Source organism: Ischnura elegans, chromosome 5 (assembly GCF_921293095.1).
Source record: "Ischnura elegans chromosome 5, ioIscEleg1.1, whole genome shotgun sequence".
NCBI lineage: Eukaryota > Metazoa > Arthropoda > Insecta > Odonata > Coenagrionidae > Ischnura > Ischnura elegans.
In genome coordinates, this window is record NC_060250.1 from 122,677,836 (window position 1) to 122,691,024 (window position 13,189).

Below are 13,189 nucleotides of genomic sequence, written 5' to 3' on the forward strand. Positions count from 1 at the left end.
GCCCTTTTATTAACCCTCTGCATTCGTACCACCCTGATTACTCCAGTACCCTTGACATGACTGCTAACTTGTGCAGTATTACTTTCATCGTCTAGAAAATTTCCGTGAGCGTGTAATTCTAAGTTAATGTCATTTTATAAAGAATAAGTTACAATGCCTTCTACAAGAAATAACTACTCGTCAGAATCCATAAGTTTCGATGGCAGGGTTAGCCTTAAATGATTGCCATTACGAAGATGATAACTGCGTACTTCACGTCTGAAAATTATACATTTTACTGTGTTACAATTCGCACAATTTATTGCATTGGTTGTACTTAGGTTGGCAGTTGTATTTTGTCTCCGAAAAACATAATAGGTGGGTATTTGGGTCTCAAGTCGCAAAACTTGAGCTTTTACTGATGACTGTAATCAATATCACTTTTTAAATTATATGTGTATTCAAAGAACATAAAGATATAGCTGGTCAAATACTTTTATGTCAGTTCTGAGAAATGATGTCTGACGACAATTTTAGCTCTCCAATCCGGGTGACGATGACAGCGAAGGACGATAAAACTGGCCGGAAGACTAATTTGAGAAATACATCATGAGATGTGCGCTGTGTCACTGAGAATATTATCAGAATGCAGATAGCTAATAAATGATTTATTTCCTCGCTTTATATTCTTGCGGGAAGGCCTGAGTCTCTTTAAAAATTGTATTTCGTAGCAGTTAATGCCGTTGAGCAATTACAAACATTGCAAGTATTTACGGAGGATAAATTTATACATTGCATACAATTTGAGATCGTTAGTCCCGTGTTATTGTTCCGATTCACTGCTGAGTACCTCTAGCTTCCGCTACTTCTTAGTCATAATAAAACATCATCAGGAAAATGGATGACAATTTTATCTAGCTAGACAGTTTTGCATGGAGAATTCGAAAACCATTTAGTTAAGCAGAGAGGTGAAATATATATAATGGCAGCACCCGTGTGCTAACGTAGATTATCAATATTTTCTGCGTTGATTACCTGTTAGATGGCTCTATTTCGTACGAAATAATATGGAATTAAATTCACGCCGAAAATTTTGCCATGGGAGTAATGGACAAATTCATATTCCAAAAATCACCGCTTAACATAATTTTATCAACAGCGCCTGAGTCAACAGACCAGAATCCCCTTCTTCGATGTTGAGTCTTTAGTATTTGCATACATATAATACCACAGTGAACTAGAGATTAATTTCTAAAATCTATTGAAATTTTACGTCAGGTATTCTGAAATTGCCCGGCGTATATTTTTTACGTACTGCTTATAAGCTTTATTTCTACTTCCTACTGTCTATTCTTACTTCTGCTGGTCAATTATACAGTTGTACCTTAAATAAGGGGTTCACGTCGAATTTCAATATTTATTTACGCTCTCGTTTATCAATTTTCAGGTAAAGGTCTTGGTTTCTGCTCTTAAGTTTCAGCAAACTCGTTGATATCACTGCTTCTGCTGATAACACTTCAGTGTCACGTGCATTAGGCATAAGATGCATTTAATCAACAGCCCGCCTATACATGAAAATTATAAGGAATGTTGAAACTTGAATTTAAGTAAACGTGCTCATGCACCAGTCAAGACTGATTTTTCCTCTCACCCTCCTCCTCCGCTCATATCTTGGACAATCAGGAAAAGAGATAGAAAGGTGGTCGTGAGATTTCCTAATGGCCAAGCGGGAGATTTCAAAGTCCAATGCCGGTGTGAATAGCCGCCTTTCTTGCTAGAGGTCGCTTTTGCTGCCCTCCCTCGCTTTTATGTTTGTTGACTATAAAACGTTGTCAAGTGTGAAGCTGAGAGATTGCATCGTTATCTCCAGCGGCTTCCTTAAATCGATCTCTTCTGTCTCTTGTTTTGTCCTTAAACACTTCAAGTCTAGCTTCATCGCCCCTGCTTTTTCGTGACCCACTCATTTTTATATCCCCTCTCATCCCTCCTTATTTCTCTTTGTTAGTACTCCGCTAAACCTTACGTGATCATCTGGACATTTTCAGAGGACATACGCTCTTTCATTAAGATATATTTGTATTTCAGAGTTGCTGTGATAGAATTTTCGTATTTGAGATACGTAAAAAAAATTTCCATGGTCTATTTCATATACTCTGGAAAATGTTTTAATGATGGCTTTTTAATTTAAGTGAGCGGGTGAGAGAACAGTGATCAGAATGACCGCAGAATGCGTCCTCTCAAGCGAGGAGCTTCTTCTCAAATGTTTCATCGGATACATTTCATTAAAGCTTATTCTATTTTGATGTCATGGTGTGGTATAGAAAACCAATGCCCTGTGTTCTGTAAGAGATTACCTCCTGACGCCTTGAGTGTGGTTGATTAAAATTATAATCATGTAATTGTCTAGCGATACCCGTTTACTACGTTTTAATTTTAAAATGAAAACGTGGAAAAAATTAAAGAAATTGTTATGGACATCTAATCTAATGAAATCTAATGTGTAGTATTTTGATGGCGACTACATCAATGAAGACGAATAAATATTTTTTTTAAACTAAAATTCCCGTTACTTTTTTAACACACCTCGTATGTCATCTCCCGAAATTCTTGAATAGATTTAATATTCCGACTCCTAGATCACTTCTCTCCTCGGTTGCCTCGTAAGAGCCTTGTCTTCCTAAAAAACGACGACCCTAGCCGTGCTATTACCTAATCCTCTGCTGATAGACAACATTGAATCTGTGCATGCGTCGCACGTTATATATTCCTGTCTCTGAGATTTCCGCGCGTGGCTCGCAAGATTGTCTAACATTTTCATACCTACCCTTCAGCAAAGCAAAGGACCTCATAATACCGCGTTTAGTGCCTCATATCTATGGGTCATTCCATGTCAACTCAACCAGGGCCCCACGCTCACCATCTCATATTTTGATCATTTTTTACCTGTTGTTAGTTTCAACCTTAGTTAAGAAAAATCCAAAATATTAAAGACCCATTGCACGTATTTTCCAAGATATGAGTGTTTGCAGTTAATGAGGTACACACAAAAATTCTGCACACCAGTCAAATTATTCAAAACTACCATATTTGTGCCCCTGTAAAACCTAAACCAAATGAGCGAAGCCAGTAAAAAATTTAGAGGCTATAAACATGCTGCTATAGTTTTCAAAAATGTTATCAAAACGATTTTCACTTGAAAACTTTATTTTCTATAAATGTTCAAAAATTGCACTTTTGACAAATTTCGACAAAAAAGTTACATTTTCAAACACATGTAAAAATCACATACATCACATGAAAGCCATAAAAATCTCTGTAAATATGGCAAAGACCACTAACTTTAAAATAGAGCGAGTTTTTGGGAAATTTTGAATTTATTTGTTATAAATCTTATGATAATGATCATTCCGATAATGTTTTTTGTTGAAAAATGCCACTTTTTCAACTTCTAGTAGCAAAAAAGGGGCACTAATTAGGTGACTGAGTTTTTTAATTTAACTTGCACTATCCTCCCTCTTTCAGGAAAATTAAACCTGCTTCTATGATTTTATTTAGTGATGGTTGTAAAATGGTGGGCTACAGCATTTATGTTTCAGGGTATTGAGGTTCCTATAAACCCGTATCATTCTTTAAATTTAGCAACCAATCTATTTTTAATTTCCAAAGATTATAAAATGGCAACGTTTTAGCAAATATATGGATTTACAATATATTTGCAATTAGGTAAAAAACTCCTTTCCTCTGCAAAAAATATTTTTAAAGAAGCGCACGTACTCAGGGTTATATTTACGACCAATCCTGTTTTTTTTCTAAAATCCCTCCTTTTCTCAGTTTCGATAGTCTTCCCAAATTAAATCCTTTTTGTCGCAGAAATCAATGCAGATTTCGGATATCCGCATTTTCTTCTAAGAGTGGGCAATTTTTTATTTATAAACAAACCGCTATTCACGGATTTTCGCAGTTGAATTGTATACGAATCCCGTGCATTGTTTTTATAAAAGCTATTTGCAAAATTAGTCTCACAATTGTGTTGTCTACCTTCTTTTATCACTCTTCTCAGAAATATTGCCCTCCGAACTCTCTTACGGATTTCAAGCCTTCAACTTTGCTACCAAGTATTTTAAGAACTTTGTATTCTATTGCTAAAATGTTTATCACTTCTTATTCGATTTCTTAGTTTTTGTGGCATCTTACCTTCGCTGCTCATAGCCGAGTTTTTTTTCCTTTTGCATTGCGGTTTTTGTCGGGAGCTTTTTACAGCTGAAACTTGGTTTAGTGGCGATTGGTTGTGATGTGCGGAGTGGGTGGTTTAAATACAAGTTGCTCGGGTTTTCATAAGGCATGTATATAGCAGAAACTTAAATACTAAATGGTAACATATGTTCTAAAACATTCACACGTAGAGTAAGTACTTTTTGCAATTTATCTATTATTTATCAATTTTTCTTTTCGAGTAAACTACACCAAACTAAACGATCCCATTTATTGCTGATTTTTTAGCCGCAGTTGAGTCTATCCTGTCGTTTCATCTTCTAGTTTTAATAAATTTCAATTATTTTATTATTTCTCTTGAAAATGTCCAAACAATTCAAAATATCAAAAAAATTAGAAGAGAAAATAAAACAGAAAAAATGATATTAAGAAATTTGCTCGCTGCATTGGAAAAAAATTTAAAAATTACTTGAAAAGGGAAATAAGTCTCACTCTTCCTTGAAGGATCGTGAATCTCCTGGTGCCTCGACGAAGCCTTGAGGACTGATAAGCAAAGCTGCCTCCCACATTTTCTGTTGCAAAACACCGACCTGGATGTAAAGCATAGTAAACTTTTGTCCGTGTGCTCACATTATTCCCACACATTTTTCTATGATCATACTATATTTTCGTGCATGTGGACACGACCGGGAAATGGTCCCTATTGCATCCCTGGTGCATGAGTCAGTCAAAAGGAAAATGAGGGTCGGGGAGATTGCCTCAAAGTATCCCAGGGAAAGAAATGTTTGATTCTAATATAATTGGATTCTTTGGGCCGCGCGTCATTTATTGATGTCATTCACGTCATCCACAGTTGCCGGGCTCACCACTAGTAGTCGTGATTGTTCATTTATTGCCATGAAAGCGTTTTATGGCCTCACTGTCAGATTTTTTATCTCAATCCTTAGATATTGCGTGATCTGAGGCGCATGTATTGAAATTTCGAGGCATAAGAGATGAAAATATCATAAGGCGGTAGTGCTGTTTTTAAGGTTGGCCATATGAATGGGAAATAAGTCGTTTTAGAATTTGGATCCATGAGACCATTACTGAAACGAAGGGTGTGATCATTTCTTTGACATTTGATGGTGGGAATGTTTCCTATCTTATTTATGTCCTCTATCATCATTTTTTCATGTTTCTTAATTGGCAGAGGGTAAAGATTTCGATTTCAGTGGAACCCGAACGTAAGTGACTGTGTTGATTTCCATCCAAGGGGACCTGCACTGCATTCAATCGGACAAGGAGCTGAGGGAGTCCAAAATAATGGGACTTTTTAAATACATACCAATTTCAATCCTTCGAACATTGTGAAACGTCGTTATTTCAGTTTCATATTACAGGCACGAGCATTATTGCAGTCCAGGGATGTTCTTTTGGGTAAAACCGCGTCATAGTTTGACAATTTTCTCCTACAGTTTTGTATCCGCTCCTGGAGTAATAATATATCCTGAGAAACAGTTTTTAACAAATCTTGCTGCTCGCCTCTGTATGCTATCTACATCCAAAACCTTTCTCCTTTCTCATACGGGTCCATAAAATAGTGGCGTGCTCCAATTGAGGTCTCATGAGAGAGTGATAACATAATTCTTTTACTTTTTCATCGCACCTTCCATTAATTCTTTAAATAAATTCTAACGTACGATTTTCCCGCCTCCAAAATTTCCTGAATGTGTTTTCCCCAGGATAAATCCTGGGTAAAAGCTGCTCATAATTCCTTAACTGTAATTTTAATAACTTCTCTCGATTAATTTAATGAGATTCGTTGGGAAATTTACTTTTTTTTCAAAAATTTAAACTGCATATTTGTTAAGAGTAAACTCTGATTTCCAAGTATCACACCAATCGTTTAAAGCATTGATGTCTTCCTTAAGCGCAATATTGTCGGACTCAGTGTTTATATATCTCTACACCACTGCATCTCCGCGCGAAGTCGAATTTTACGAGATAAAACAGTAGTGATATCATTAATATAGAAATAGAATAAAAAGGGACCAATAACTCTTCCTTGGGGTACACCCTGGGGCGTATCTGGACTAACGCCATTTAGAACTACCCCTTGTTCGCAGTTGTCTAAGATATCCTTAATCCTACATATGATATCCGGATGTATTCTATTAACTTCTAGTTTAACTAATAATTTCTCGGCGACGGCTTAAATAAAATAAAAGAAAATAGATATTATCCCCGGCTAATAAAGGAGGCTATCAAAATATTCAAGACGCCTGAAAACATGAATAGAGAAGACGGCTACCCTCTCCACAACTCGTGGAAGAGGGTCATACGAGAAAAAAGGAGGTGGACCAATCAGCATCCAGCATGAAAAAAATGGCGCTAAAGAATGCACTATATAAGTCACCAAAAATTGAATCCCGACATCGACCTGATGACGCCGGCTGGAATACCGGAGAAACTGTCGTCGCAAAAGAAAATCCACGCGGTGAAACCCAGAAGTATGTAGACTCATAGCACCATGTTTTAATGCCGCAAAACTTACCTTGTCCCCCCGAATACCTCCCATGAGAATGATGATGCTGAGTGAGGTCCTATTTTTGTGATGATTTTGCGTTTGGGATTGAGGTTCGAATCGGCTTACCATCCTTCGTTTCATCTTTCGAAATCTCACTCATCAAACCAAAGGTGATCACGCTTCATGGATGCGCTCTTGTTATCTACGTCTTGGACAGAGGTACCGAATAGCTTCACTTAACTTCAGCAAGTTAAAAAACACTGTCTTGCTTACGGGTACCATAAGAATTTGTTATTACATTTGTGGGCATTTTCATTTTCTAGTAAACCGCTTTCTTTTACCTCAACTCAATGAAATGGTATTATGACGTATTAAGTATCTCCATTCTCGGATGGATTTGACATTCTTAGTCACTTCACGCACTTGGGTGAATAAGGAGGCGTGGTGTGATTACGGAAAGTCGCCCAAAATAAAGGCTATCATTTTTACGTTATTTTTCCACAAAGATATATTTTATTACATTAAAATTTTGAATTTACTAGGGACAATCAATGCCAGGGAAATTTTTTGCCATTAATTTTTGCTAAATCTCATTATTATCGTTAATCTTAGTACTTCAGTATTGATGTACCCTTAATCTTAAATGCATTGGCTAGCTATATAATTTTACCTCTAGTTACTATTTAGTGAATTGTCACGAAGTGTGATTCAACTTCCAAATGGAGTTTTCCCGTATAGTAAAGCCTCAAGTAATTTATAACACTTTTGTCTTCATTTTCGTATCTTTCGCTCGTTGTAACTATACGTGAAGTTTTGCGAAATGATATTCTAATCCCTCCTCGACGACTAGTGCGTGGCTCAGCCAGACCTCTCACGTGAGTCTTCCACCCTGATTAATTCGGTCATTTGGACTGCGTGAATTAATTGACAACTGCATTATCTTTCCACAATATCTCCTTTTTACGATCATTTTTTATCAGAAAGGATTGGTTATCTCTTCTCTGGCTAGTCAGTTAAATCAGCGACCGATTGCGATATTTCATAATTGATACGTATTACGAGAACAGCTGGAACATCACGTAAGAAGTTTGTCGAACTCTTGCTGACGTCCATTCCCTAGTGATAAGATTGACTGACAATGAATTATTATAATCTATCTTAATCTTTAGTTCAGCTTACTTGCATACAAAGCCCTTGTGCTTAATTTTTTGACTCGTGTGATTGCCTAATATCTTCGTGCTGATAATGACGCTCGGTACAGTATTTTTTCACCTTTTAAATTGTGCTGGTAATTAATATCTGAAATGGCGTAAAAAATGGCAGAGCTTATATTATTAATCTTGCCTATAGATGTGAGAATAGTGAACACGGTAGCTCTAACAGTTTGTGACGTTTTTCTGTGAGAGCCAGGAAGAAGATGGGTTTTGCAAAAATGTATTACATTTTATATAGAAGAATCTTCTTACAGCCAAGAGTATTAGTGTAGAAGTTAGGAAAAAAAGTCATCAGTTTCTACACAAGGGGCACGTTTCTATATGGCAGTGAGGTATGAACATTTACAGCGACAGGGATATTAAGATTGGAAGCTTTGGAAAAATTGTGCCACCGAAGAATGGTGATGATACAATGGATCGACCGAGTAAGTGATGATGAAGTCCCAAGAAGAGTGGATATAAGAGGAGTCTTCTAAAAACCTTTATAAGAAGACGGCACCACTTAATCGGCCACAACATGATGGCCTGAGGAAGATACTTGCCGAATAATGAGTAGAAAGGCAGCGAGAGGCCCAAGGACTTAGTTAGGACTGTTAATTAAGGATGTGAAAGAGAATAACTAAGTGAATATGAAAGGATTAGCTTAATTGTCAAAGGAATGTAGAGTGGTGCGTCAAATCAATCATCAGATTGTTAGCTTGCGATCATGTGATAATAGAATAATTCAAACGTTGACATGGGAAAGGTAGTAAGTCAGAAAAAAATCGAAATTTCGTTTTTTCATGGAAAAGGTAGTACAAACACACCAATGGCATGGATAAGGTGGAAAGTCAATTGGTGCAATATATAAATTGCTACGGTTGACGAAATTTGTTCACTAATGTTGGCAAACCTCTGTCTTTCGTCTCCTGTAAAATTCACATTTAGTGACCTTTCTACTACCTTTCCCATGTCAACGTTTCAATTAGCCATAAATCTCTGCTAGTCTATGTTACCATAGAATCCACTTCCTTAGTGTTCGGCAAGGGACGAATTTTCTTGATCATGCAATGCACTCTGCACAATGCTCTGCAATCTTGATCATGTAATAAAAATGTTGGTAACATAGCATTAACGCATACATTAGCTTTTAACTCTCACCAAACGTGTATTATTCCATATGGTACATTCTGTCTGAAGCCATGAAATATCTATGCACGTTTCAGAAGTACGAGTACGCTCTAAACTTAATGGAAATAAAGATTTTTTTCTGAATAGTTTACGCTTCATTGGCATTGAATTTCGATTTCAACATTTCGACGATGATGTATCAACTTGTCATAGAAACGTGTGCTTATTATTGTAAATCATTTTGTAGAGGAAGTATATTTTATTTCTTAGTAAACAATATATAGGGTGTCCCATTTATCTTGACAACCCGAAATAACTTTTTTGCTGGTGCTAATTCAAAAATGTGTCAAGCAAATGCTCATTAGCCGTCAGGGGGACATTAATCAGCATGATTGCCTTCCTTGTAGCTTTGTTATTTACAAAGATGTGAAAATGAGAAGTTATAGGAGAGGAAATGAATTGCCGAATGAAGAATATAGGGTGTCATTTAAAGGAGACGTACTGCTGTTCATATCTCTGTAAATAACAAAGCTACAAGGAAGGCAGTCATGCTGATTAATGTCCCCCTGACGGCTAATGAACATTTGCTGGGCACATTTTTGAATTTGCATCTGGACAAAAAGTTATTTCGGGTGGTCATGATAAATGGGAAACCCTGTATATTCATTATATTGGTTCTAGCTCGACTTTTGTCTTTGGTGTGCCACAGTGTCGACTTGAGACGTCATCACTTTGTTTGGTAAACTCAGTCTGAGATTCGTCTTGGAAGAAGATGGTTTGGTGGTGTAACTGAGAGCATACCTGACTGGCAATAGGGAGATTTGGGTTCGAATCCCGTTTAAGCTAAATGATTTTTTCATGGTGAATTTCATACTTGATGTATGGAACTATCAGAAAAGATAGTCGAGACGGCAATTCCGAGAAAATTCTGGTGTGGTACTTCCGATATGGAGTGGTTCCATGTAGTATATTTTCACATGAGGGTAAACGCAAAAGGTTTTGCTGGACTTTGAGATTTCGCTATTCGCGAATATTCAGTATGGGTCAAATTAGAATTTTTTCAGCCGCCTAAATAAATGCCCATTTAATCTGTAAGTTGACAAATAATGAAATTTTGTATTCCGAGGGTGTCGCTATCGCCTGGTATCCCCGAAAACAGTCAAAAAAATGCTAAAATTTCGCGAAGTGCAAAGCGGCTTGTCTGCCCAATATTCCATTGCATAATTTTTTCGCACAATTGTGTCATTTAGTGTCTGCTTCGTGAACAGCAGTAAAATTCGTATAAGTGGACGTGGACCTCCAAAAGTACGAGGGCCGTTTTTTTTCAACCTCCGATGGGTCATGATCAGAAGACGAAGTGATTGATTTAATATTATTTCATCGCTAAATGTTGAGCACACCTGTGGTGTCCTTTCGACATAATCGCCTCGGCAATTGAGGAATTGGTCGTGCCCCTGGACAAGCTTTACTATACCTTCTTCTTGGAATGTTGTCGCCAATAACTTCCAATGACTGTGAGAATTCTTGGATGGATTACATAAGTAGTATACGCTGTAGTTCGGAAACCTAGAGGTCCGTGTTTCGACTACTGGTCCATGGGGATTTATTTCATCATCAATCATGAATTCCACCAAATTCTTTCTCTCACCGAATGATGTAAGTTGAGGTAGTGTCCAGAAGGGGAGGATGGAATGCGTGAGATAAGGCGCCATCCCAGATGTGTGGGTGGCCCCATCCCATGGATTTCGATGATTGTGTGCTCGTGGGGGCTTCACTTCCCCTTGTCGTCGTGTGTCGTATCTGCCTCCCGCCCCCTGCAGCCTCCGTCACATCTTCGCCTCGTGGGCTTCTCGTTTCATTCACGTCCGTCCCCGAAGGCCGCGAGATACTCTCCGGTTGTTTACGTGGGCGCCGCGTGCACAATTAACCGTTCGAGATAATTAAGAGTTGTTTCCCTTCCTCCGGTGGTCCACTCTCGCACACTTCACAGCCACCCACCGATCGAAAGGTGCGACACATCCACCAGTGGAGCCTTCTCTCGCGTTCCGTTCATTTCTGCATACGGACCGTAATTGTCAGTTCGTTTGCAGTTTTGGTAGTATCGCTAGTTGAGTTTAGCGCCAATTTCTTAATTCTTTTCCTTATCTTTCCTTCGTGGCTTCGTTCAAGGTTAGTGGTTGAATGAGTTCATTGGAAAGCAGCTGTCAGCTTCTCCGATAGCTTATTTGTTGCTTCCTTACCCGCTTAACTTAACGTTACTGGATTAGTTTTATAGAGGAAGTTTTTTCATTCTTAAATTATTCCATTTTCAACTTAATTTTCACCGATGACTTCGTCTACCCTGAAGTCATACGTGTTCGAATCGTGATGCCTCTCGTGAGGTGCTCGTTTTAAGCGTTTTGCCTCGATGGAGGAGAGCGATTTGGCTGTCAAGTACTTGGGCGCTCCCCTTATAGCGCAGTGCTCCACCATGTTCCCACCCGCGCGCCCCCACCATAATTTCGGCTCCGAGGTGGAGCGCCGTCCCGCCCTCGGCTGGCGGGACGCGGGAGGTCGCCGCCACCCCTGCCACCCCACCTGCCGCCTCCAGCACGACGACGACGACGAGGAGGACGCCGCCGGACGCAAGCCGCCCGACAACCTCGACATCTTCCTGGGGAAGCTGCTGCTGCAGGAGAGCCCTGGCGGAGTGGACGCCGTCGAGTCGGTGGCGCGCTGGCTTGAGGCCGTCGACGTGTTGGGAGGCGCCCCTCGTCGGCGGGGGCAGCCGACGGCGGCGGTGGCCGAGGGCTGCCCGTGGACGGCGGCCGGAGCGGGGCGTCCCTACGCGGCTGCGCTCGACTCATGCCTCGGGGACGTTTGGCAACTGAGGTAGCGGGGGCGGGTGCTTTTGTCAACAAGTCCCGTGCCCATAGTCCAGTTTTTCTAGAATCAGGAGCGTTCCCCGATAAGGTGAATCATTTTCGAGAGGGATGGGTTTTCTAAGGAGATAAGACGACTCCACTTCGTCTGTGCCGTTTCTGAGGAGGCCTCTCTCCTTCGTTCCTGTCACGACTGTGTTGTCCATAACATGTTCCGCCCAGACGCGCTCTCTTGACCGACATGTTACACCGCAATCGAGTCGAGCCATCGATTGACTTGGCAGGCCAACATGTCCAAAGGCAGTAAATCCAAATACTAATTAAAGTTGGAAGGGTAACGTCTTCGAAACCATTTTTTCTATTGTCTTAGCCAATCATCACTGGTGAAGCTAACAGGTAATGACCTGCCGAGAGGTGGAGTGAGTGGAGCCCACCAGAGCACCTCCAAGCACATTTTGTTCACTCTTAGACTACCTCGGGTTGATACCTCTACTCCTCCCTTTTGATGATTATGGCTTAGACATGATTTGATGCCTAAGACAATCGACAAACCAGTTTCAGAGTTACTTCCTTCCAACTTTAATGGACATTTGGATTTCATGTGCTCAGAAATATTCTCGTTTTACGTCATTTTGTAGTAGAACATCACGATCGACGTGGTGGACGATCGTGGTTATTACCGTTACCTGCCTTCGACAATAGAAAAATTGGTTTCGAAGTCGTTTTCCTTGCAACTTTTATTGGCACTTGGATTTACTGTATTTGGACATTTGTCGACTAGTTTCGTTAGCTGTGTCATTTTGAAAGTCCACAGATTTTGAAAGTGATGTAGCTTCAAGAGTGGAGAATGGCATGTTCCCATCCTGTTTATTTTTATGGTTTCAGATTGAATTCGGTTACATTGCTTCATAACTGAAATGAAAGCTTTGGGACTTCATCTTGATGGGCATGGTGTAACGTCATCACGTGCTGTTTCTCAGTGGCGTCATCTGATGGATTGGTCTTGTTGGATTGAAAGTATTTGTTTGAAATAAAAAGGTTTATTTCTTTATATTTATTCACTTCATTATTGCCATTTTTACCGGTATGTTGGACGTCGTGAATCTGTTGCCCCTCCAGGATTGCGAAACTTCTTTTAATTAACCTTATCGTCGTGTAATCTATTTTAAGTGTATATCATTTGATTCATTTATTACTTTGCCAGCTGTAAATATTTCTTCGCGAAACTATGTTGCTTTTTGTAAAAACTTTGGCTGTCCGTGTTCCCTAACATTTTCTGATCTCGTTTATTTGTGCCCATTTTT

General features: G+C 39.4%; 1 protein-coding gene across 4 annotated transcripts in view; it reads left to right on the forward strand.

The window, feature by feature from the left end:
• Nucleotides 1-13,189, forward strand: part of LOC124159504 (carbohydrate-responsive element-binding protein) — a 117,909-nt gene that overhangs the window by 51,353 nt on the left and 53,367 nt on the right. The window contains exon 1 of one of the 4 annotated variants that reach the window (XM_046535355.1): nucleotides 10,940-11,895. The exons of 2 other annotated variants lie outside the window; for them this stretch is intronic. In XM_046535355.1, coding sequence (XP_046391311.1) covers nucleotides 11,432-11,895 — 464 coding nt within the window. In that variant the 5' untranslated portion in view covers nucleotides 10,940-11,431. Of the gene's footprint in view, nucleotides 1-10,939; nucleotides 11,896-13,189 lie in introns of those variants that run through there. One more of the 4 variants, XM_046535357.1, reaches the window with a different exon arrangement.